Source organism: Lissotriton helveticus, chromosome 5_1 (genome assembly GCF_964261635.1).
Source record: "Lissotriton helveticus chromosome 5_1, aLisHel1.1, whole genome shotgun sequence".
NCBI lineage: Eukaryota > Metazoa > Chordata > Amphibia > Caudata > Salamandridae > Lissotriton > Lissotriton helveticus.
Genome location: NC_136065.1, coordinates 1,192,930,853 through 1,192,957,875, shown reverse-complemented (window position 1 = coordinate 1,192,957,875; position 27,023 = coordinate 1,192,930,853). Strand labels below are relative to the sequence as shown.

At 43.7% G+C, this 27,023-nt stretch overlaps 1 protein-coding gene across 1 annotated transcript in view; it reads right to left on the bottom strand.

Moving 5' to 3' along the window:
• The window catches only part of KCNK18 (potassium two pore domain channel subfamily K member 18), a 142,339-nt gene extending 133,962 nt beyond the window's left edge, over window positions 1-8,377 (bottom strand). Inside the window, exon 1 of the mRNA XM_078641191.1 lies at window positions 7,934-8,377. Coding sequence (XP_078497317.1) covers window positions 7,934-8,225 — 292 coding nt within the window. The 5' untranslated portion in view covers window positions 8,226-8,377. The remainder of the gene's footprint in view (window positions 1-7,933) is intronic.
• Between the last annotated feature and the right edge of the window lie 18,646 nt (window positions 8,378-27,023).

The window sequence follows — 27,023 nt, the reverse complement described above, 5'->3', positions numbered from 1 at the left end:
AGATTTAACCCCTGATTCGGCCCCTTATGTTATTATAATGGCAGGGGTCCCAGAACTATCTGCAGGTAAATGGGAAGATCACGGAGCTTTACGGAATAAGGTTACCTTCTGGCTCCGTGATAATAGACCGTTACCTGCATCTATAAATGGCGAAATTATAAGCGTAAGGCGTGCCAACTGGGTGGGCACTAGGCCAAAGGATAGAAACGGTGACGTTATAATTATTAACTTTAAAGATCATAGGGCCGTCAGGCATATCGGGGATTGGTTTAATGTGGATAATAGCACTTCCATCTCCACGCATCTATTATTTTATTTCTATCCATACGCACCGCCAAAAAGTTCTCATAATTGGGGTAGGGATAGGCAGTTATTAAAGAAACCAACTTACCTCCATCAGGGGTTTGGAAATGTAAGACCTTGGGATAGGGCTGGCCCAAGGGGAATCCAACCAATGGCGGAAAATTCTGCCTTTCTAATTGACCGAGATCCTTCTACCTATATTCAGAGGCCGGAGGACCTCTATCCTAGACTACAGCATCAAGCTACATATTATCCTCCCCCTGGTAACCAATATCCTCCATATTTGGAGTCTAACCCCATTGAAGGCAGACAATGGAATAATAGAGGACCGCTCCCATATACGTATAACCTACCAATTCAAAATCGTTTCCAGACTCTTTCTGGTTTAGAAGGGGTGGACTGACAGCAAGCCCAGCTACCCCGAGAACATTTGGTAGGGAACAGCCCTCTTTCACCAGTCCCACAAGTTCCAACTGCGGGTGGGGTTCCCCTTATCAGTATTGAGGTCCCTACTGAGTTACCCCAAGAACTGCCTACAACACATGAGTACACTACCTTGGATGGATTGACATTTTGTCCTAGTGATGTCTCTGATCAGATGCAATCCACTGTAGTTGAAGATAGTGGGAGCGGGGAAAAGATAGGAAGAGCCCCGAGACAGATAAAGAGTGATCTCTGCACATTGCTGTTCTGGAATGTGGCAGGGTTGAGCCAAAAAATTACTAACCCAGCTTGGGATTCAGTAATAAGCGGTCAGGATATAGTGGCTTTGCAAGAAACATGGACCCAGGTTCCTATTCATGTAAATGGTTATAGAACCTTTTTTACTCCAGCTGTGGGAGGCCACTTCGGAAGGGCTAAGGGTGGTTTGATTACGTTTGTCTCAAACCAACTCAAAATTAAACAAGCTCACTGTAATTTACAATCTAATTACTTCCAGCTCATAATCTTAAGAAATTTTAAAGGAGGAAAGGTGATGATTATTAACTTTTATAATAATGTCCCGAGGGATGAAATTGTGGTTGCAATGAAGCAATTAAAGGATGAACTTCAGTTAGAGGTCGATAAAAACGACAAAGAATTGGTAATTTTATGGGGGGGTGATTTTAATTGCCAACTCTGTACAAAAGGGAGTCGGGGTCTATGTGGATTAATGACAGACAGAGATACGCATCTTACCCACTTTGATCACACCCTGATGGGAGACTTGCTTAATGAATTATTATTTATGCTCGATCTAGGGTTTGTTAACGAGATGGCCCTAAAACCCATCCCCTTTGCCCCGACCTTCGTTGGTAGAGGATTGGAGTCAACCATAGACTTTATTTTGTCTTCCAGTAATCTTGGTCATAGAGTAGTGGGGGTTACAGACATCAAATTGCCCATAAGTGACCATCTTCCCCAATGCCTTAAGGTAGCAGCTTTGTTCCCAGACCCATCTACGGCCGCGCCACCTTTAGGGGCAGTGGTTGATGTTGTCCTTGGGAAACAAAATGGGTACACACTTAATTGGAGCAAAGTAATCCCCGCAACCCTCTTTAAGGAACTCTGGGAAGGGTGTTCTAATAGTTTTTTGATTTGTTTGGGCGACAACTCTAAGAGTGAGCAAATAATTGAGCATTTTTCTATAATTGCAGCAAGTATAAAAAATAGCCTAATGGTGAAGGCGAAATGTAGGGCCAAAGGATCTAAAAAATGGTTTAATAATGCATGCACTAGGGCCCTGAAAAACCTAAAACAGGCAGTACATAGAAGCCCCAGGGATAAAAGTGAAGTAAGAGTTTGTAGGTCTGCGTATAATCAGGCCCTGAAACTAAGGAAATCTGCGCTAAATAAGGAAGCATTAGACTCACTTTGCGCGGCCTCAAAAACAAAAAATCCCGCTGTATTCTGGAAGGTAATTAATACCCCTTTCCCATATGAAACTCATACGGCACGAATTGAGATCGCAATAAATGAAGATAATTGGGTAGATCATTTTTCTGATCTTTATAAGGCCCAGGATGACAACCATGGCGGAGATCCCCCTATCAGACCGGATTCACATCCAAATTTGAATTTGGTAGTGACTCTGGAAGAGGTACTGCTTGCCTTGAGGGCTACTAAAGGTGGCAAGGCAGCCGGGCCCGATGGGATTCCTGCGGACCTATTTAAAGCAAACACCGAAATCTGGGGCCCAATGTTGGTTCAACTTTTTAATGCGGCTCTATCTGAGGGTTTAAAAGAATCTTGGTTTAAATCCATCATCGTCCCAATTTACAAGAAGGGGGATAGAAACAACTGTGCCTGTTACAGGCCGATCTCCCTTCTTGATTCATCAATAAAAATTTTGGGACGCATAGTGTTGGCAAGACTCCAAAGTTGGGCGGAGGAAAACGAAATCATGAGCGACTTGCAATTTGGTTTCCAAAAAGGGATTGGCACAATCGAGCAAGGTTTAAATTTAATGTTACTGCAGCATAAATATATAAGGATAAAATCAGAACGCCTGTATCTAACTTTTGTAGATCTTTCATCTGCGTTCGACTGCGTATCACACACCAAATTGTGGGCAATAATGAAAGGATTGGGTGTGGATAATATTATAATTTGTTTTTTAAGGGATCTTTATAGAGGAGCCACAGCTTCTGTTCGCTACGGTAGGGGGGGCGAATGCTCCAGACAATTCAGCGTGGGCCGGGGAGTGCGACAAGGTTGCGTTCTAGCACCTTTTTTATTTCTTCTTTATATTAATGGGCTTGAGCGTCACCTGCTGCATGAGTGCGGAGATATGCCCAGGGTGGGGAGGAGGGCAATCCCTGCACTCATGTATGCAGATGACGCCGTACTCATGGCTCGTACTCCCCGGGCACTACAAAAACTAGTAGTTAGTTTTGAGAATTTTATGCTGAACTTAGACTTACGAGTAAACTGTAGCAAAACCTTTACTATGAACTGTGGCACTAAACTAGGTAAACCCATGAAGCGGATGTTTTTAAACAACGTCCCGTTAGATAATACCCCAACCTTTTCTTATTTGGGTATTTTATTCCATGAGTTAGGTTCTTGGACAAGTGCCATTAAGGCTAGAACACTTTTATTTATGAAAACGATCATGGCTTTAAAGAATTTTGTCAGAAAACTGGGCATGAAGCCGATAAAAGAAATGTTAACTATATATAGAGCAACATGTATATCTGTTGCCACCTATGGTTCAGGCTTGTGGGGGTATGCAAATGTTGATCCAATCTAGGTGGTGGAAAATAAATTTCTGAGGGAAGTCCTGGCTGTTCCACAATGTGCAGCAACCTATAACTGCCATGCAGAACTCGGCCAACCTTACATAACAGACATTATCAAAATTCAACCTATCCTACTGTGGCACAGGGTATGGACTATAAATGAATGTGTTATGAACCGGGCCTTGTTACAGGACATCCTCAGTCTGGATCACGTGCATAGAGTGGAATGGCTGGGATATGTAAAGTGTTTCTTGTCTGAGATTGGATGCTACTCTTACTATCTGGATCCATCCTCATTGGGTAGCATTCCCAGGAAGACACTAAAAACCCTCTGCCTGGACCATCTTGAGGCTAAGAGGAAGAGAACTTAAATCTTGAAACAATCGGTACATTCCCATCTTCCTACTCTCTGTGAGATTAACTCTGTACAGCCATACTTATCCCTGCCCATGTCAAACTACGATCGTTTTCTTTTAACCCGTTTTAGATTTTGTATGTTTTTTAGACTGGTGTCCTTCCCTAATATGAACTCATGGGACGACTCCTGGTGGCCTCCCGCCCTGGGCACCGCACCCAAACCGACAGACCATGCACGCAACCTGGGCTTCATCCTGGACTCCTCCCTCTCCATGACCAGGCAAGTCAACAACGTCTCCTCGGCGTGCTTCAACATCCTACGCATGCTACGGAAGATCTTCTGGTGGATCCCCACCGAGACCAGGAAGACCGTCACCCAGGCCCTCGTCACCAGCCGACTGGGCTACGGCAACGCCCTCTACGCCGGTACCACCGCCAAGCTCCAGAAGAGACTCCAGCGGATCCAGAACGCCTCAGCCAGACTCATCCTCGACATCCCACGAACCAGCCACATCTCCGGACATCTGAGAGACCTTCACTGGCTCCCCGTCAACAAAAGAATCACCTTCCGCCTCCTCACCCACGCACACAAAGCCCTACACGACCAAGGCCCGAGCTACCTCAACAGCCGAGTCAACTTCTACGCTCCCAAACGCCACCTCCGATCAGCCAACCACGCCCTCGCCGCCGTCCCCCGCATCCGAAGAGCGACTACAGGAGGAAGGTCCTTCTCCTACCTGGCCGCCAAGACCTGGAACTCCCTCCCAACCGACCTGCGCCTGACCCAAGACCACCTCTCCTTCAGGAAGAAGCTGAAGCTGAAGACCTGGCTGTTCGAGCAGTAGCGGCCCCCCCCCCCCCCCCCCCCCAGCGCCTTGAGACCCTACGGGTAGGTAGCGCGCTTTATAAGTGTCACTGATTGATTGATGGAATCGTATGTTGCCCACTTGTCCATGTGATGGGTTGTCAATTCAGTCAGACATCCATATTTTATTTTTCTGCAGACTCTATGGTGCCCATCGTAGAAAAATTATTATCCCTTTTTTAAAAGAAATGAATTTAACCAGATGCCGCCCAGCTTTTTTAGAGTTACAGAGATTGGATATGGTTTTAACTGTAACTGTGGTCTTAAACTTTTTAAAAAGTGTTTTTAAATCACGAAAACAAATGATAACTGAAATGGCTTAAATCTTAGTTCATTGTGTAACTGTCTACTTGATCTCCCTCTTTCCAATAATAATTATGAGCTGTATTCATTGTAATTAATGTAATTTGTTTGTATGTTTGTTACTTTTATGGTTATATGTTTTAACCGAATAAAGTTCTTTGAACTGAACTGGCCCCAGATGTGCCACTAAGTCTATACGACAATTAAGGCACAAGTCTGTCATGAAATCTTACAGATTTCACGTTATAAGGCAAGTAAAATAGCTTATTGTGTTTATGCTCCTCCTGCAGAGACAGAGGTGTGTGTGTCTATGGAGAAGGATGCACGTGTAGCACACACTGTGGGAACCTGACTGCTCAACTTAGTGAGGTGAAGTCTCTCTGAGCCAGACACATTCCATCCGTGTGAGAACTAGTGCACTGTGGAGACTTACTCCTGAATTACGTTTAGGGATTTTTACAGCAAGTGTTTGCTAAAATGTGTTAGGACAGAAATATTTACTTTAGCCCTCTGAAAACATCCTCCGCTTTCCAAGTGGATATGGAGTTGGACTAATAAATGCACCTTTCATTTAATATATTGGTCGACCTCGTAAAGATAGACGTGTGAAGTAGCTGAGTAGGTTATATGTCTGCTGCATAGACTGGTGTTTAACCTACACTTTGCTTCTTTCAATCCTGGTGAATAAAACATTAGTTAAGGGAAAACTGCAGGGATCTGTAAGTGAAGGATAGGTTTAAATCGCCATGAGGTAATTCAGTTTGTGTTATGTGCTACAGAAATGGTCAATATACCGGATAAAACTGTTTTTATCTTGCCTTTCTCATGTGTCCTTGTCACACCAGGTGAATACACTTGCACATCTTTTAGCCTTTGGGGTTGATTTCTTGTTCCTGGGAGTAGATCCAAGCAGGAACTTTGCATCCTTTGGAGCTGCTGGTTGCCAACTGTCTCTATCAGGCTTCGCAGTCTTCCAAATGTGAAAATCTACAGGTAACTGCTTTAAATCACATTGAACATGTGCCTGAATAATCCCTGGAACTCATAGTGTAACTGCCAAGTTTTCGTAGCCATCCTCCCAGTAAGGTCCCTCCTGAATTCCTTTCTCTACTCGCCAACACCTCAGGAATTGTATGAGTGTGGTGGGCTGTTGAGGGTGGATACTGCCCAGCGGCAGAAGTGGCTGATGTGGCTGTCTATAGTGCCTCCGGCCTGTGCATCAAAGCGCCATGAGAGGTGATAAAGTGCAAACGGAGCGCAATGAAGTCCAACGGTACCTCCCAGTAGAGGGCAAGAGATTTATTAAATGTTTACAAATTTACACCCGTGCTCCTCTAAAGATGCACCATCACACCCATTGACAGGGTGCCATGGGTGAACACAGTAAAAACACAAAGTCAAATATGAAGCTTGTTTAATGGGTGCCTACGGCCGTTATCGGTGGTCAGGGTTTGTCTGCTTTAATTAAAGAAGTATCATGATAAAAAGGCAAGCATGTGGTTTTTCAATGGTGCTTAAAAGAATCTCTTAGACCAATTTTAAGCACTCCTTCCTTTGTCAATAAGGCAACCGAGGCACAAAGAGATAAAACAATTTGCTCAAGATCACACAATGCGTTTAAGTGGGGGAAACTCGGTTAGGATTAAACTTTCCTGGTTCTAAAATTGGCAGGCTAGCCTCTGGGCACATCTTTGCACTCTGCATGACACTTTTAAGCAGAAGGGTGGTGAAGGATGATTCTAAATGAAGTTTTCATTTTATTTCTTTAGATAAGCTGAGGAAAACGTGACCCCTTAACAGAGGAACTGCTCCCAATCTGGTGCATAAAACATGATGATGGAGATCGTAGAATGGTAAATTCTTGGGTGACGCAATAATCTAACATATGTCCCAGGGACCCATTCTGCTCCATCTCCATTCGACCATTTCCTTCTGCCCTCTGCAAACCATCTATCTACAGATGGCCCACGCATCGCACAGTGAGTCTCCTATGCACCTCCTAAAGTAAATATGTAGGTTTAACCCATACAAGTGTGTGAGCAACGCCTCCAATGCAGACTGCACTGTAAAATGTTTCCTCGGGAGACCTGGGTTTTACCCAGGGCGTTCCCACCTGACTCAGTTGCTTGATCCTGGGCAAATCGCCTATCTCCTTGCTAAGATTTGGAGCAGCTGAAAGGCTGAGCCCCAGTATTGTGTACTTTATGTAAATACATCATTATATTTAGCCAAATTCTATGGCTAATACAAAGATTTATCTTACATGTATTGTCACAAGAACCTCTAGAAATAGCACTACACAGACATCACAAAGAGAGAGACGAAGACATTTAATGTAACGTAGTAACTGTGATAGATCGGCTGTTTTTAGGAGCTTGGGTTAGAATTGAAAACTAATCCTGCGTTCTCACTTGTCTACATTAAGTGGCCATGGACTACTACTTTACCTACTTGAGCAACATTATCATTTGCATAGCAAGGATGCGATGGGCTCAGCTGCCTGCAGCAGGGCCCCTGCCACTGCTGCGGTGCTAGTAAAGTTCAGAAACATGGAGGATTCGATGGGCCCCTCAGGTCTCTGCCACTGCACCTGCTGCGCCAATTGTATCAACGCCCCTGTACATTATATGCAAACCTTGGAAACTTTTAGAAACACTCTCAGACAGTCATAAGTGGGTTTTAATGTATGTTGACACTGTTAGCAGCTATCAACGAACCAAAGCAGGGAAGTTAGTAGAAACATGCAATACACCCAAAGATGTAGCACCAGTAGAACACGCCAACCAAACATTTAAATCTGGCTATCCTCACCAAAGAGGGTGCTGTAGACATGCACCCATCACTCATGCTAGACCGTCTTTACCACTATCCAGACAGCACCTACCGTCGGAGTCACAGGTGCTCTCGGAGATGTTCCAGAGATGGCCAAGGAACTCGTCGTAGTCCTCCGTGCGCGGGTGCACGCTGCCCTCGATCTGGCTGAACATGAGCGCCCCCAGGAGACTGTAGGCCACCACGGACAGGATCAAGCACAGGTGCGGGAAGGCGGCCCAGAAGACCCGGCGCCACAGCTTCTGCTTCTGGAGCCCCGCCCGACTCATGGCTGCGGGCAGGCCGGGCTGGGGAGCCCGTGCGGGGAGTAGGGTTGGCGGGAGAGTGGCGTGGTTCTTCTCCATTTCCACGAAGCAAGAGTCACACAGTGGGGAGGGTCTGTGGAAGAGCACCTACCCCATCCTGGGCTGGGGTGAACTGGCAGTGGAGCTGTGCTTGGCTCCAGGTCCGTCGACGCGGAACTCAACTCCCCCTCGAAGCTCCTCAGAAGCGCAGAGCTCTGACTGCAGCCTCATCCCAGCGGACGAAGAGCCAACTCTCAACTAATCATCATTCAAAAGCCCCTGTCAGATGGTAGCACGCTGCAGCCAGCCAGGAGAGCGCTCGCTATCGATCGCGCGCCATAATGTAAGTAGATGAGCCACGCCGGGTCTGAGAGAACCCCCGCTTTCATTGTGCTTCCCGCGCTCCGCCGTGCTGCAGGAGCTCCTTATGCGGCAGAGACACTCGCTGGAAATGGACCTCCGAGCACAGTGATGAAAGGGCGCGAGGTGCGTCCCACCTGCCCACTCTCTTCTCTATCACACCTCAGCTGACAAGAGTGTGTTAAATCGATTAACAAAATCACGGAACCTCCTTGTAGTACAGTTGAACTCCTTTAATTAAGAATGAAGGTATATTGACCCCATCCACAGCCAGTAAGAGACGCAGCTCCAATGCAGCCTGCCTCCAACTGATCACAACATTGTACCATCCCTTACATTCAGGGATGACGCGCTGGTTACAGACCAGCGCATCATCACATAGTTACAGAAGTTCAAGTTCAAAGTAAGCTTTATTCAGTTCTTTGTATGGAAACCATCAAAGCAGAGAACAGCACCAATGACAGTGTGTTGTAGACACAACATAAATAATCGAAGCAATCAAAGAAGAATTCCACATTTCATATTCTAAGATACTCAAGGAAGTGCTTCTAACAGATCATTAGTCGCATCCCTATAGGCACACTTTGATTCCTCTGTTAAAGAAATGAGGATTCTACACTGGATCATGTCGTAACTTATATCATTTTTATTCCAATTTTTCTTGGATGTCTTTAAATTTCATTCAAAGTATATAAACTTTTTCATATCGACATTACTGAAGCAAAATCCAATGCATTTCGGGTGTATGGGACACCCTTCATCAGGGAACAGTAATGCCGTCTGCTGTTGGCAAACTGACAATCTTATGGATCCCGTTATGGTTTTGCAACTCGATGAGTTTCCAAAAGCGTTCGAATGGACCGGCACAAACGGCGCGTTTCCTGCCGGTCCATTCGAACGCTGACATTTAAAGACATCCAAGAACAATTGGAATAAAAATGATATAAGTTACGACATGATCCAGTGTGGAATCCTCATTTCTTTAACAGAGGAATCAAAGTGTGCCTATAGGGATGCGACTAATGATCTGTTAGAAGCACTTCCTTGAGTATAATTTGACGCCCATGGACGGAGGACGCCACCTATAGAGCACCTAAGAAATGTAATAAACCATTTTTAAATGGATAAACTCAATCACTAAACGAAAGGCTGTGCACCATCCACAACCAATCAAATTCATATTCTAAGATACAACACATCCTCCCCTTTTGCCGAAAACAAAAGTACCCCGAACAAAAATCCAAATCAATTCGAAAAATTCTGTAAATACATGGGTTTCTTGGATACTCTGCCAATCCTAGTGGTAAATCCATCATTACAGAAAGTAACATCACCAGTACATGAATCCACCATGCGACTGGCTCACACAACCCCATGTCCCCTTGAATGCAACAAGTATTATTACACTATTCACCTGCTTGTGACTGGTCATCACCCGCAACACTAAGGTGTAACTGGTCACCACCAGCAACACAAGAATGTTTTTGGCCCCCACCAACAGTAGTTGCATTCAAGGATGGACAAATTAGCTCACAAGGCTGCTGCTGCTATAATTTGACCCTTACAACACTGCTTTGAAACTCATTTAGTAGCACAATATTCCTTCTTGCCCTCCAACGACCATCTTCTAACTGGACAGAAGAACCTGCAACTCTAGCCACTATGAAAGGCCCCATAAAATTAAACTCCACTTTAGATTTTCTAGGTCTTATGTCCTTCTGTTTCAGGGATTGCAAGATCGCAGAACTATGTTTGGGACCATAGAACCTTAGTAGACAGGGACTGAGTTATCCTACAAACACAGGGCCCGATTCACAAAAGTAATCTGAGACAAAATCCTAACTTTACAACTTTCGGTATTCACAAAATGAATTTAGGAGTACTAAAGTTAGGATTCCTAACTTTAGTACTCCGAAATGCATTATGTGATTACCAAAAGTCATAAAGTTAGGATATTGTCTCAGTTTACTTTTGTGAATCAGGCCCACAGTACCCATGAGCCAGTGACCGACTAGCTATAGTGTCTCATTTACCCTCCTACTCACTCACAGAGGAACAAGTGATCAGACACCCCAGAACACAACACTCCCAACCCTCTCAGGAATCGCGGTATCATAGCAAACCCTTTCGCTCTCATACTCGTACATGTCCACAATAAGATCTGACAGAGACACTAGAAAAGTGTAAAAACATTTTTTTAACTTTCCTGTTTGCAGTATACGTGGCACAATAAGTAAGAAGATGCCTAACACAAAGAAGGTCAGCATAGTAAGTAATCCATAAATCATAAAAGGAGCTGTCATTTTATTAAGCAGGGTAAACTAATCCCTGTTAGAAATGGGTGTCTCTCGTTGGCAAGGTCTTGCATCTTTGTCCAAATAGCGACCCTTCTTCCTATTCAGGATGAAGGAGTTACACTCCTAAAATAACCCCTGCTCAACCCCTTGGTAGCTTGGCACAAGCAGCCAGGCTTATCTAAGATGCAGTGTGTAAAGCATTTGTACATAACCAACAGTAATACAGTGGAAGCAGTGCAAAAGGACACCACATCAGTTTAGAAAAATATCCAATATTTATAGACAAGACCAAAAATGATTAAAATCCACAATACATTACTTAAAAATCTACAGTTATCAAAATACGCTTTAAAAACAGTTCCTTGATATCGATAGCTCCGTCCGGGCTATCGCGGCGTCATGAGCAAACAAATTCAAACAGTTCTGGCTGACCGCGGCGTTGCGGGCCAGCTACGGTGTCAGGAAGACCCGCAAACAGTACTTTTTAGAAATGCAGGGCGCCGGCGACCTCTCGTGGAGATTCTGAAAACATGGCATCTGCATGCGTCGGTTCCGGAGGTCAGTGTAGGAGTCATCGGGGCCCTCGAAGTCTCACACGTTGCAGGTCGATCTCCTCCCTGTTGAAGTCAGGAGCGCTGGCGTCGGCAGGCGTTGGGTGCTGTAGTGCAAAGTGCAGCAGTGCGGCATGCGGTGCCCTCAGGTCGCGGTGCGAGCAGCGGCTCAGCGGCGGTGTCAGATGGTGTCGTTGGTGAGACCAGGGTCGCGGTGCGAGATGACGGCGGTGCTCGTCACGGTGCAAGCAGGTCACAGTGCAAGCAGAGGCGTCGTCGTTGCTGAAGCGCTGTAGTCAGCTGACAAACTGGATTAGATGGTGCCGTCGTCGATAGGCCAAGACTGCGGTGCGGGATGAGGGCGGTGCATCGTGTAACTTTATGAGCGGTGCCCTCGAACCATGGTCAAGCAGCAGCGTCGATTTCGGCGTGGAGCAGCATCGTCGGGGAGGCCAAGGCATCGTCGTGAAGCAAGGCGGTGCAGAGTGTGGTACCCACAGGTCACGGTGCGAGCAGCGGCTTGGTGGTGGCATCAACAGGCGGCGTTGGTGAGACTAGGGTCGCGGTGCGGCGTTGCAGCGGTGCCCTGTGCGGTGCCAAGGCGTCATCGTGAAGCGAGCCAGACGGAGTGCGGTGCCCACAGGTCACGGTGCAAGCAGCAGCTCGGCGGTGGCATCAGCAGGCGTCGTCGGTGAGATCAAGGTCACGTGTGGCAGTGCGGCGGTGCCCTCTGCAGTGCCGTCAGGACACGGAGTCGGACATCGTCGAGTGGCTTTACCTCTGTTGCAGCACAAAACCCTTAGGGCCAGATGTAGGAAGCCTAATACCGGTCGGTAATGGCTCAAATTTCTGAATTTCGGCTGTTGCCGACCGGTATTAGGCATTTGACATGTAGGGGCCTAATTTAAGGATTCGGTAATTTACCGAATCGGTAATTTAAGGAGTCGGTAAATTACCGAATTCTTAAATACCGATTCAGTAAATTACTGAATCCTTAATGTAGGAAGGATTCGTTATTTACCACCAACTACAAGTTGGTGGTGAATATCGAAAACTCTAAAAAAATGCAATTTTGTGCTTTTTTCAACTGTGCCATGTGGCAGACATACATGCCCTTAGGGCATGTATGTGTGCCACATGTGCACCCATGCACTATACCGGGGTGCAACAGGGTGTCGATGTGACACCCTGCCACCCTTGTAAGTCTACCCCGTATTACCGATTCAGTATTTACCGAATCGGTAATTCTCATTCATTCCTATGGGCCTTCATGCCCATAGGAATGAATGGGGTATACCGAATCAGTAAATCCCGAATCGGCATTTACCAAATTTTACCCATTCGGTAAAATTTACTGAATCATTAGCTACATATCATTTACCGATTCTAAAATACTGTATCGGTAAAATTCGGTATTTTAGAATAGGTAAAGTATATTTACCTACATCTGGCACTTAGTCCCCAGTGCTGCGGGCAGAAGAGCTTGCTTTTCCTGAGACTTCTTGAACAGGGGGCAAGCTCTACCTCATGTCCTTGGAGAAACTCGCAAAAGTAGATTGCAGAAAGTTCAGTCCAGTCGTTTCACTGCCCAAGGCAGAAGCAGCCACTGTAGGCCAACACAGCAAAGCACACAGCAAAGTGGTAGTCCCTCCTCACAGCTTCTCCAGCTCTTCTTCTTGGCAGTCTTCTTGATTCAAAAGAGTTCTAAAGTTCAGGGGTCTAAGTCCCAATATTTATATCCCCAAATCCTTTGATCTCTTAGGCAGAGAGTGTCTGTGCCCAGCCAGAACCAGTTCTTCCATCTCTGGTGTGATTTCCTGGCAGTTGGTGGAGACGGAATTGTCAGAGGCAGACCAGGCCCTTTGAGGTGCAAGGACATCTCCTCCTCCTTCCCCCATTGCAGCCCTGGTCTATTCAGCCCTTTCCTTACCCTACCTAGATTGTCTGGAGCCCTCCTGCTCCTCAGCCTTCTGTCATCCAAAACCCTGACAGGCAATCCACATTCCAGCAGAGGCACATGGGATGACTGATCAAGAAAGACCTACTTTTTAAAAGTGGTATTTTCAAACACAGAATATAAAATCACCTTCACTAAAAGATGCATCTTTAGATTCTGAGTTCAGGCATACTAAACATTATTTTTCTACTTAGTTCCCAGGGCCAGTTATGTTTATAAGATGTTATAAACAAACTTCCCATTCTGTCCTATGGGGAACAGCTAGCCTTGTAAAAGTAAAAAACGAAATGGGCTGTAATTCACTATCAGGGCATGCCACCCACACCAGGGCATGTCCCACCTTTCACATACACTGCACCCTGCCCACAGGGGTACCTTGGGCCTACCTTAGGGGTGACTAACATGTAGAAAAGGGAAGGTATAGGGCCTGGCAAGTGGGTGTACTTGCCAAGTCGACATGACAGTTGCAAACTGTGCGCAGAGTCTGCAATGGCAGGTCTGAGTTAGCAGGTCTGAGTTACCTTTTTAAGGCTACTTATGTAGGTGGCACAATCAGTGCTGCAGGCCCACTGGTGGCAGTTGATTTACAGGCCCTGGCTCACTCAGTGCACTTTACTAGGAACTAACAAGTAAATCAAATACCCAATCATAGGAACACCAATCCATAACACAATTTACCACAGGAGCACTTGCACTTTGCCACTGATCAGCAGTGAGAAAAGTGCGCAGAAACACTATGCCAGCAAAAACAGAGTAAAAACCGGGAGGGCAGAAAGCAAAAGCTCACTGGAAACACCCCAGAAGATGCCAAGTCTAACAATCCCCCTCCCCTTCTACACAGAAGATCTCTGGGTGTTAGCAGCAGAACCTGTGCCTTAGCATACACAGATGTAGGTTCTACATCTCAGTTGTAGTCGCAATCTCGTCTGTGTATTTGCTTGTTTGTGCATACCTATATGTCAAAGAGTACATGTTCCCAAACAGCAACTGCATGTGTGTGTTTTGCCTATGTGTTAGGGACTGACCAAAACAGAATAACAAAAGGCAGTGTTGTTTGACTTTGTCTCCGGTGTTCAGACTAAATCTCAGGAAAATACAGAACACAAATATAACAGCAAGTTCTGTGTGAAAGTGCAGAGTGGCACAAAGCAAAATACGTGTGTGTAGTAGCGTGTGCAAAGCAAAGCAAGGACTGCAGCGTGCTCAGGCTATCATAGGGAAAATCGCAATGGGCCCGCATGGAACGTATGACACCCTTGGTCAGGATGGTAGCACCAATAGTGACAACAGAATTCAGGGGATAAGCAGTCACAAAGCATTAGAACAAAATGCAGTCAAAGGTTCATTATAATATGGTAATGAGGAATAGCAAATGACAGAGAGAAGAGATAAAAAACTTATCATTGTAATTCAAAAAGTGCTGCCAGGCTCTAAAATGTGTGATGCCAGCTGAGTGACCAACGATTCCAGTATTTAATCAGCTCCTTCTGGGAGACAAATATCAGCAATCCAATTGAGTAGAATGAAGGCACAAACATGCTCCTCAGTGTCATATATGGATAAGATCATCATGGAGCAACCTGTGTTGATTTCAATGAAACTGAGATCCAGAAGATGCTGTGTTGGTGCACAGAAAACATTTCTGGCCACTGGCCATTACACCAGATTATAAAGCAGTCGCATTCCCAAGGAACACTCCTGGTAATGGGACACTAAGGGACTCATCAACAGTTCAGAATCAAGGACAGCTTGTGACAGGGTAGCCAGGCAAACGTCCAGGGCCCATTGAAAGGGACACTAAGTTGCACGCAGGTGAAGTTAGCGTGGCGGAAGGTTAAACAGAACTTCAACTTGTCATCTAGAGCGCCAGGGCCACTACTCCAAAAAGTCATAGCATGCGCTCAACGTACAGCTGCAGCGATGTCGGCCCTGTAAGGGCCACAAATGGAGCATTCATTGCGAACTAGCAGGAACAGCATTATAAATCCCCAAATCAAGACTAGCAGAAGCGGGAACCCACTGAACCACACTGGAAAAAATATAATGTATAAAAGCTGGTATTACTCCAAAAATAGTTTAAAAAGAGGTCACAAGGCCAGAGCCCACAAGTTTAAAAGAGTAGGCCAGGCCTATGGTATCAGATGCATTAAATAGTTGATGAATCAATTCACCAAAATGTAGAGGGAGATAAGTGTTTAATAAAGACTATTCCAGTGGATATTCTCACCGCCTGCAATTCGAAGGTTTTGTGAGCTGAAGTGAGAGCCACTTCTTGTTGAAAGAATAAAGTTTTGAGTCTGCTCAGCTTATTGAAATCTGTTTTGAAGTTGGAATGGAAGGTCAGATTGAACTATCAACACTCCCATGCGGAGGAGAAAACAGGACATGGTTGCAGAAAGTTACTAACTGGGAAACGGACACCAAATATGGGATTTCTGCCCACGAACAGCAACAGTCCTGATTATTAAGGACAAGATAGCTTAAATTCGAAAGCAATGTGAAAGTTGAAATAATAGCTGGAAGAGGAGTTCCTTTAAAATAAGAAGCCCAATTATGGGCAGACAAAATGCAGGCGCCATGGATTTTTAGAGAATGACCAGCAGTGGAGTCACATTCCTCTCCTGTAAGAAAAACATCTCTCTCAGCCCATTGACAACGATATGTAAATGGCAGGGACCATAATTTATGTATATAACTCCTCCCAAGAGGTTCGTATCTACCCACTGGGAAGTGTTTCATGCAGGCAGTGAACTGGAAAACAGAGATAGGTAATGAGATAACTCAGTGTATTTACCAGACTGCAGATGGTGTTTCTGCTATTGTAAAGGGAAGCTGTTCAATCTTCTCTAGGTTTCTCTGTGTGTAACATAGTATAACTAGCATCTTTCATAGCCATTAATTGCTGTGTACCTGTCAAAATAAATAGTAAGAACAAAGCAGTGGAATTAAGGTAATGCCAAGGAGCATGCCCGTTCTTCAGTGTTTGGAGAGTCCAACTAAATTGCATAATGGACCTAAGTTGGGTCTGACCATGATGTAATGTAGACATGTCACTTTGCACAATATAAATGACAGACAATACAATATAATCCAAACTATAAATACAAGATGACAAAGTATTTATACTATTGTCCACCACAGCAAGGACATTATTCAAATTATCTTGGTCAATTTGGCGTAAATGTACTGCAGCTACCATTTGCGATAATTTTCAAATTTCATTATAAGCAGCAAAAAAAAATCATTTAGAATGGTGGGATTTGGGACCCAAAAGGAAATCAGGCAGATTCATGTTTTCGGAGAGGAGGGAAAGATGTTGTTTCACTGCAGACAAGGTGGAATGTTCTAACCATTGTTGGCATAATTTACCCACCGAATATATAGTCACAGTGTTATGTTGCTTGGATTGTGGATATCCGGAATCAGGTCTATTTGATTTGAACCCAGATGTGGAGTTTAAAAAACGAGTATAACAAACATTAGTGTCCACTCACTGGCCATATTAACCACCCTCCTAGAGCCATAAGTAAAGAATTAAACGTATCATTTTGTATCATGTTATGTAATTGAACTTCAGTATAATTTGTGTAAGAGTGGCAATCATTGAAAGGGGCAAGGGATGGAATAGTTGGAGTATTTAATTTTCTAATTTTAGCCAGTCCCAGACAAGTAGTTTGTTGGATAGTATAATTTAGAAAAATTGTTTGTGAAGGTATGAGACACGCATGAAACAAAGATTCTGTACCTTGGACCTGCCAGGGCTTAGTTCGCCAAATTGATTTGAAGTTGATACTGTCTTTCCAATAATCATAGCATTTTAAGCAGCAGCAGCCTGTTTAGGTACAATCGGTGGGGCGGTATGTCTGGGTGGGGGGAATAAATTATTTATTTAATTATTTTCCCTTGTGGTCGTTTGTTGAATTCCCCCCAACTCAGCCATACCGCTCTTACATGCATGGGCCGCTTCTGCTTTTAACGCAAATTCTTCAATAAACGAAGCTGTGTGGATTAGATTAGTTTGAGTAAGCATATGTTTCTTCAAGATAGTAGGAATCAATTAAAAATAGTTTGAGTCTGGGTTTGATGCGGTATAACCAGTGCAATATGTGTACTTCTATTTTTGTGTTTTTGAGCTACACTGAGGCGGAATTGGGCAATGCTCCTGTTGAGTATAAATATATTGGGGATGCTGTCCACTAGTACTATGCACAAAATGATGTCCATAATGTTGATAACAGAACAAATCGGCATAGTAAGCAGAATTCAAATACAAATTGTCAGAGTCAAAGACAGTGTAATATTGCAGCTCAGAAAACATCAAATGCACAGTATCAACATCCCAATCATCTCAATGCAACTCAGGTACTATGATATCACCCATGGGAACTCAGAACACATATGGTATTTGTAGGGTCTCTGTAGGACCAAATACATGGGATGATACTTTATCCCATAAAATTCCATCAGTGACTAGGACCACTGAAATGTTAACAAGGGAATGGTCTCTAATTATTTTATGCGAAAAGGAATGTGGGGCCAACACCCTGTCGACCAGTTCTGTGCAGCGTGTTCTGGGAGGTAATGGACGTTGATCAAAAGGAAAAAATCTGTCACAAACCCAATCCACATTAACAAAAATACCATGGAAAATATGATTCAGATATATATCCACTGCGGACCCAGATAAGTGGGTTTTAGCCGGGAGATGAAAACATAAATCCATGCTAATGGTGAAGGTAAAACAGAAGACAACGAAGAACTGTCCAAAGAAAAATTATCTTGATCGATATAATAACCAGAAGAACTCAGCTGAAATGAAGGAGGCTGACGGCATCAACTAAGGCAGGGTGTAGTGGGGCTATGCGGAGCGCCACGGAGCAAAGAAAAAACTCTGTGGGGCTCCGCCTAGCTCCGCTACACCACCCGCCCTATTTACAAATAATAATAACTTTTAAGAAACACCTACAACATAAATGAAAACAACTTTACTTTAAGCTGCAACGTCCCCGGTCAGCTCTCCTTGTCATCATCACGTTCTCGGTGAAAACTGCGCATGTTTTTGCGAGAAATGCGCATGCACGGGCGCTCGCACATTAGTAGTTTGCACCGAGAACGCGATGAAGATGAGAGGGCTGCCCGGGGATGCTACAGCTTAAGGTAAGGTTCTTTTTAATTATTTTATAGGCGTTTTTTAAAAGTTGTATTAATTGTAAATAGGGCGGGTGGGAGGCAGGGGTTTGGCTAGCTCCTCTCCGCCATGGAGTGTGCAGATTTTTTTGCCTACTTCATGTTCTCCGCGGAACACGGAGTAGGTAAATCTCCACACTCCGCGGATGGAGCCCATGGTTAGTATCAACTGGCGTATCAGAATTAACCGTGGGCAATGAACCCCGCTCTGCTAGCGGAGGTTGTGGAGATTTGTTAACCTTCTGTGGAGTAGGTAAATCTCCGCACACTCCGCGGGTGGAGCAGAGGTCTCCACCCACAGTTAGTATTAACTGGCGTATCAGAATTAACCATGGGCAATGAACTCCGCTCCGCTAGCGGAGGTTGCAGAGATTTGTTAACTACGCATTTCATTGAAAAGACAGAATTCATGCAATAATTCCGACTCCGCCACGTAGGGGAGTTAGCTACTGCACCAACAACCCTTTGACAAAACAACTTTACCTTTACATGCTAACAAGCATACAACCAATTCACAAAAGGGAACTTTGAAAAATACCAGGCAATGTTATGTTATGTTATGTTACATCCATTTATGACACACTCGGATACTCATGAGTGTCCCGGCGCGATGCCAAAGGGGTAATGAGAGAGAATTTCAAGCAAAAATGCAAATAGTCATCTCACAAAAGTGAAAATGAAAATGAAAATACAGCAAGCAATGAGAGAGGTGATGATTTTGGGGTCACCCTTAACCTAGGGGGAGGGCAAGCAGATGCCTTGAGCACATCTGCTTGGTTCTCTCCCTAGGTTAGGGAGGACACCAAAATCATCACCTCTCTCACTGCTTGCTGTATTTTCATTTTCATTTTCACTTTTGTGAGATGACTATATGCATTTCTACATATAAAGATAGAGTTACTTGTTTTATCAAGGGTATGTGAGGCTTCTGTTTCATTAATTGGGATGAGACGGAACAGAGTTGCGGAGCGGAGTTCACTGAGTTTTTGTTCAATTCCACAGAATTCCATGTAGTGGTACTCTGCCAACTACGCCCACCCTTAATCAGAATACACAATGTCCATTACTGAATGTGGAGAAGGTGTAACAGGCATCAGGTCAACTATAGTCGCGACATCCCCTCCTGCATCTGGGGAGAATCAGTAATCATGGAGCTGATGGGCTGTAAGGCAACATTCTATGTAGGAACACTTCAAGGGTTACTATTTAGGAGTGGCCATATGGTGTATCTTGACATGTTCAATTAAAACAAATAAATGTTCTTTATATCCGGGAAGTGGAGTTAAAACCACAGTTCTGATACTCTGAAGACCAAGGACTGGAACAGGAGCACAGTAGGAGGGACCAAATTCTTTCTTGATCACCCTCTTTTCATGAACCAAATCAACAACTTTAGGGAGCCAGCCGGTAACAGGAATCTGAACAGCCACATCTGATTGAAGAGAAGAAGGTGAGTTTTTGCCAGTGTACCACAACTTTTTTGTAGATCCTGTAAGAGCACACAGGTGTTATCTATGTCAAAGGTTATCGCTGCTGCCACATCTGGACTATCAAGGTCTGGTAAATACATCTTGATGCCAAAGAGCATTTTGCACGGGGTCCGCCCACCCAGAGATCTTTTAGGGAAAATATTAAGTACTCGCGGAACCCCATAAAGATGAGTTAACCAGCCACGCCCGTACCTAATACCTTCGCTGTCAAACACTGCTTTTAGTCATGGTTCATCCACTGCACAGCAGAGTTGCCCTTGAACCTATATGGATATGAGAAATGCACCTGCATTCCCATCGGCACCATTGAATCACAGTATGCCTTAGAGGAGAAAGCCGGACCATGGTCTGAATGGAAGGCACCACAGGCATAAGTTCCAACAAAGACCTGCAAATCTTTAATAACAGTTTGGGCGTCTGACAAGCGCTGTGGCCAGACCCAGAGGAACCTAGAGCAAGAATCAACAACAACCAAAATATATTTGAATTCATTGTCTGAAACAAGGGGATCGTAATTATCAAGATAAACACAGCCTAACGGCAGATTCGAAATACAACGGTGTATATGAGGTGGACAGTACACAGTAGAACATTTAATTTGTTGACAAATGTCACAACATAAGACATAATGGTGAGTCTGTTGCAATAAACCCGCCACCAGTAACGTTGCTATAAGAAAGAAACAGTGGCCGCAACCCCTGCATGTGCAGAAGCAATACCTTCATGAGCGGCCATTCTTAAAGAGTGTCTGCGATCGAGGTTTGGTATCAGTAGATCATCAATCCCAGGAACTGTTACAAAGGGAACCTTGCCAGTAGTTAACTGATAAGTATACTTAGAAGGAAATCCTTGAGGAAAAGGCTATACCATCCATGATGTCTTCATCAATTGTAGTCATAGTTCACATAATCACAGCTTCTCTAGTTGTGGCTACTGCTGATTAGCTGCTTCATTAGCCATTGAATTGCCAACAGTGTGCGCTCCCGCACATTGATATCCCAATGTATATACAACATGTGTAAGTGGAAGGCGATCTTTAAGATCAGCCACCTTCACCCAAAGCATTTTATGCTTTATTGTGCTGCCTGTGGAATCGCGAAAGTCATTTTGTTTCCAAAAATGTAAATTGTCATTGTAAGATTGTACACAGTAAAAAGAATCACAAACAACAAGGGTAAAAGACTCAGGATCAGAATGCGCGAGAGCCAAAAGCAACGCTTTCAGCTCTGCCAACTGTGCAGTAGTCACCTAGAGACTATGTATGAATCCAAGTGGAATGAAAAACTCCATCGACCATAGCACCTACTACTATAGCGCAAGCTACAGAATAAGTCTGCTTAGAACCAATGGCCTGTTGTGTCGAACCATCAGTATAAATGCTACACTTAAACTGAACAAGAGGAAGAAGCATAAAAGGCACAGATGAACATGTTCATATTGAAGAAACTCTTGTATTTGTAGAAAGAGTAAAAAACAAAGCAAACATTAACAGACGTCAAAGACGTAGCCCATTGAATCCAACACGGGTGAAGGGCTTTAGTCCGGCTCTAATGCAGGCACAGGCAAAATGACAAAAATGTGTTTACCTTGGGCAAGAGACCATTCTTTAAGGGTGGCCATCTGCACTGCAGACAAAATCTTTTCAGTACACGAAAAACACATCTCAGCAGGAGTGTAAAGATGCTATTTATAAGCAATGGGAACAGTGTCACCCTCATTGAACATGACATAAGTAAAACCAATGGCACCAATGGCACCCAGTAGTATCCGGATGACTAAATTAGTGGTGTTAAGCCTGGTCAGTAAGAACTGCGTAGCAAGGAGATCAGACTGTAAGTTGCGTAAGACTACAGTATGTTCCGAAAGCCAAGAGGAAGTGGAAAAAGTCAGTTGTATCAAAGAATAAAGAGGTTTGATCTGCTGAGCATACTCAGGAATGTAAGTCATGTCGAAGTTGAAAAACCATTTTTGAGGGAAGTAGTGGGTTGCAGCTGTGCACACTTCTCTGCAAAATGGACAGCCAAACCTATACCCTCATTGATTAATTCATAATCAAGAAAATGGAAAGCAAGAAACGCAATGTGAGACTTTGCAAAATTAATTTTGTAGCCAGGCTCAGTGAATCACGTAATAATGCCATCCACTCTCGCCAAGTGCGGATTCAATTCATCATCGGTAAGGTATATGTCATCAACATGGGAGAAAGCGTCAGGAATTACATCATGTACAAGGGACTAGATACGGGCCACAAAAACAGCAGAGCTGTTCTTATATCCCATTGGTAAACAAATGTATTGTCTCTGGGAACCGGGGTGGTAAATGCAAACCAATCACGGCTATCTGGAGCCAAGTTAAGATTAAAAAAAAAAACATTAGAAATGTCCAATACTGACAATATTGTTAATCAGGACCGCACAGTGGGTGTTCTGTACAGCAAAAGTGCATGTATGACTATTCAATTGCCTATAATCTAAGACAATGGGATAAGAACTGTCAGGTTTCAAAACCAGAAAAAGAGAATTATTCATAGAAGAGACACAGGGCTCAAGAACATCCTGATAGTCCAATTGAATAAGAATGTCTATAATGGACAACTTCATGTCATGTGTAATAGAATACTGAGGTTATGGTTGAGGAGTGGAATGAATCGGAACAACATGTTGCGGAGAGTTCACATCCAAACCAACGCAAAGGCCCACTTGGAAGTATAAGCATGTTGCATCTCCTAAGAGACAAGATGCGAAAAAGGAGGGAGGATGATATTTTCCCCACAAGGAAAGGCAATAACAAAGCAGGGAGGCCAGTCGACCTCCGTCAATAAAATGTCATATGAAGAAGTCAAATTGTCCTAAAAAATAAGATTAATGGTGCATTTAGTATCACCTTCAATCGGAATATCTAAATGATAAAGTCTATCAGGAGGTGCAACACGGCTATCCTTGGTCTCAACCATAACAAAGGTTTAAGTTGCTCCTGCCTCCAGAAAGAGGCGGAGTGTCTGGCACACTACGGTGGCTTTAGCCGTGCAATCTAGGAGGGTCACTGCCCAACTCCTGTCCAGGAGAAGGGTTATTATCGTCAAGGTCATATTTTTCAGTTAAAGCAGCAACCTTCTTCTTTTGGAAGGGAGCTCTGTACGGAAGCAATTCTTCCCTCTTGGCTTTAGGGTCAAAAGAGTGCTATGTTTCCCATTTCGGCTGCATGGACTTGTTGATCAGACGAGTCCTGAAAGGAATGAGAAGAATGAGGATAAGTTACCTGAAAACGCTCCAGAGTTTTAATTTTAGCTCTATTACGCAAATCATATAGTCGCTCCAAAGCATCCGATAATGGTGAGCCACCATGAGACCTGGGCTTCTGTTGTTGTTATCTAGATCTATCCCAAGATTGTTTTAGGAAAAACAGAACGATCTTCCTTTTCAGGAGGAGGTTTGCCCAAACATTGCCTTTAACATTAAAAAGAATCATTTCGGAGACTATGGGAACATTACCCACTAGTTTAATTCCCAAATCTGGGGCAGGACCTGCCCCATGTTCTTTAGGACATGTTTGAGAACGTACAGAAGAATGCTCTTCGAGGGGGTGCCATAGCAAAGTGTATACACTGTAGCAAACACCACCCCCTGGTGTTGCAGTTGGCCAAGGGGGGGACCAGACCAGTGGGCAAGCACATAGTAAGGATCCAAGGCTTCTCCAGAGGACCCATGAGGGAAAAAACAGCATCAAGCTGATCCATTTTTTCAGCAATCCAAAATAGGAAGGTCTTCATGAATAACAGAGTTTATCATAACGGTGCTATTTACAAGGCCTCCACCCTGTGGAGCTTTCACTGGAGGTGCCGGCAAAATGCTTGGGCAACAAACTGATTCAAGATCTATATAAATGGACCACTTGACCGTACAACAAATGTGCCTCTGCCACAGTAGCAGTGGCATAATGTGGATACTGAGTAAAACCTGCCAAGACAGGCCACGTGGGTGCATCAATACTTAAGGGGCCCATGCTAACTGAAGCAAAAGGATGGGGCCATTAAACCCAATCTGATGCTCTAATGCTGCAAGAGGAAGCTCAACAATCACATGGGGTCGATAAGCCACATGAACATTAGCTACTGTGTAAGAATGAAAAGTATTATCATTCTCATCAGCATCGGGTTAGCCCTCACAACTGCGTAATTAGATTGGGGCAAAAATAACTCCACATAATGATGCTTAATACCCTTGTTCCTAAAAAATAACTCCATAGTTTCAGACACAATGAGAACCCTGTTATCGGTGATCCATTCTTCAGGGTACCCTTCTAGAGGACAATTCTCTCCAAAATTGGATAACCACCTAAGTGGAGGTTTCAGCTACAAAATAATAGTATATCAGCATTGAGAAGTAACTAATCATAATAACCAAATATTTAGCACTGTTAGGTAATGCCACAATTGGTCCTGCCAAATACAAAGCCAATTTGCGCCATGGTCTTTGGGGGCAACGATATGACAACTAAGGGGATAACCTTTGAATTACAATGTTTGTTAGACATAATACACTCCTGATATTCATTGGCAAATTTGTCCCCATCCTTATCAATGTGTGGCCACCACAAATAGCACCTAAGGTTGTTTTGTTGTGTTGATTTAGACCCTAAATGCCCTTTGTGTTCCAACTATAGAACTTTATATCTCAACCCACTGAGAACTACCATTTTCCCAGCCCTCAGAAGAATGTTATTTTCCATAGACAGCTGATCAACTAATTGGCAAAATACATATAATTCCCCTTTAAAGGTTTTAACAGGAAATCATACATGTTGAACAATCTCTTTGACTTTTTCTAAAATGTTGTCCTGACTACACTCAACATTCCATTCTGATTCAGTCACAGTACCACAACACATGTTTACAATGGCAGTACTGGCACTCACTTCCAAACATATCCTCCTCAAATCCCGTCTCCTGATCCTTAATGGGAAGTCTGGACAAACAATCTGCCCTAGCGTGGGTGCTCCCAGTTATGTACATCACGTCAAAATTTAGATATTATCGCGATGAGTCTTGAGGAACCGGATGAAGTGCCTGTATTGCCCAACAAGTACATTAAAAGGTTGTGATCAGTACACAAAGTGCACAGCGTGCCCCACACATAACTCCTAAACTTCTCAATAGTCGACACAAAAGAAAGTGCCTCCCTTTCGATTGTACTATACTTCCTTTCAGTTGATGATAGAACTCTGGAAGCAAAAGTTACTGCAACTTCTGTATCACCCACTCTTTGATAGAAGACAGTGCCCAATCCAACAGCATTAGCATCTACTATTATGGTCCATTTGTGACTACTGATGTTAGTTTTTAAGGCCGGGACATTGGACAAAATATTTTTAATGTCCAGAAAAATCTTTTGTCCAACAGTCTCCCAGTAAAACTTCTCCTTTTTTCGTAACATCCTCTTAAGGGGCTCCATGAGAGTTGCATATTCACAAACAAACCTGGAGTAGTAATCTCTTAGCCCCAGAAATGATCCTAACTCATCCTTACTACTAGGAGCAGAAGCTTCTCTTAGAGCTCTAATAAGATCCTCCTTAGGTTTAACACCTTGTGCCGTGATACAATGTCCCAAATATTCCACATTATCTGTTAAGAACTTATTCTTGTTCTTGGATACTGTCATACAATGCTTACACATAATGTCCATAACTTTATCTATAATGCAAATATGCACTGTGACGTTTTTGGTAAAAAGCAGGATACCATCTTGGAATGCTAGCACACGTGGTACATCCTTGAATAATGTGTACATGAGGTTTTGAAATACGCTCGCCACTTATGCTAGGCCGAACGGCAAACACGAATACTTAATAGCTCAAAATTGAGAAATGAAAGCAGACAAAGATTGAGACTCTTTTTTTAAACAGAATTTGGTGGTAGGCTGCCTTTGGATCAATATTGATCAATACATTTGCCCCTTCCAGGATAGATAACAAATCATTAATTTTAGGAAGGAGATGGCACTCTATTACAATATTCCTATTCAAGGAGCGAAAGTCTGCCCACAAACAGATTTGAGCATCCTTCTGACCACCACTCTACTACTACAATCACTTTCAAGTAACATAACAGGAACGGTAGTCTCAGATCTCAACACTATGCCTAACCTTCCTTGATCCACCCAACCCATTATGTTATGACCTTTGACTGCCACATATATCTTGGTTAAGACTGAGCTACATGAGAATTGTAAGACAGCCTCAAAATACCCCTTTGTGACAATCACTGATTCCCCATACACAACTGCTCTGAATTAGGGTGTCTTGAACAAGGTTGAACTCCAATGCAACTAGAGTGTTTCCTCAGACAGCATGGTTACGAGTGACCCTGAATCCACCATAATTCGTACCTTCACATTGCCAATTCCAATCATGAAAATGGTCCATTTCCTGTAGCAATCAGGCCAGCATCATGACCAACAGTTTGCATACAAATACCAAACTGTTCCCCTTCTAAAGTTAATATAGTCACTTTATTAACATTTTCCTCATCTTCAGGTATATACTGTTCTACAACCTCAGGCACATAGTTGATCTGAACCACTCTAGAGTTTTTGCACATCTTCATAAAATGTCCAATTTGTGACATTTACTGCACTTCTTTCCTTGTGCAGGGCATCTTGGGCAATTAGCTATGTAACGGTATGATCAACAACTATAACATGTGTTTACTTTGTTGAATCTACCACTTTTTACATGCTTTACAGCATTCACACTGGTATTTTCCACACCACTTGATACACCACCAGATGGACAAGACTCACCCGCTAACACATCCAAAAGAGTGGATCGCTCAATCCCTTTAGCAATTTTGATAGATTCTTCCAATGTGGGATTGTACAACAAAGTACATGCTCTTGCACTTTTCTAGAAAAGCAATTCAACACTATTTGATCACATAAATATATGTTCTTTTGTGTTCTCAAAACAACATGCGCTAGCTAAAATTCGGAGAGCAGCAAGATACTGATCAATTTTCTCCT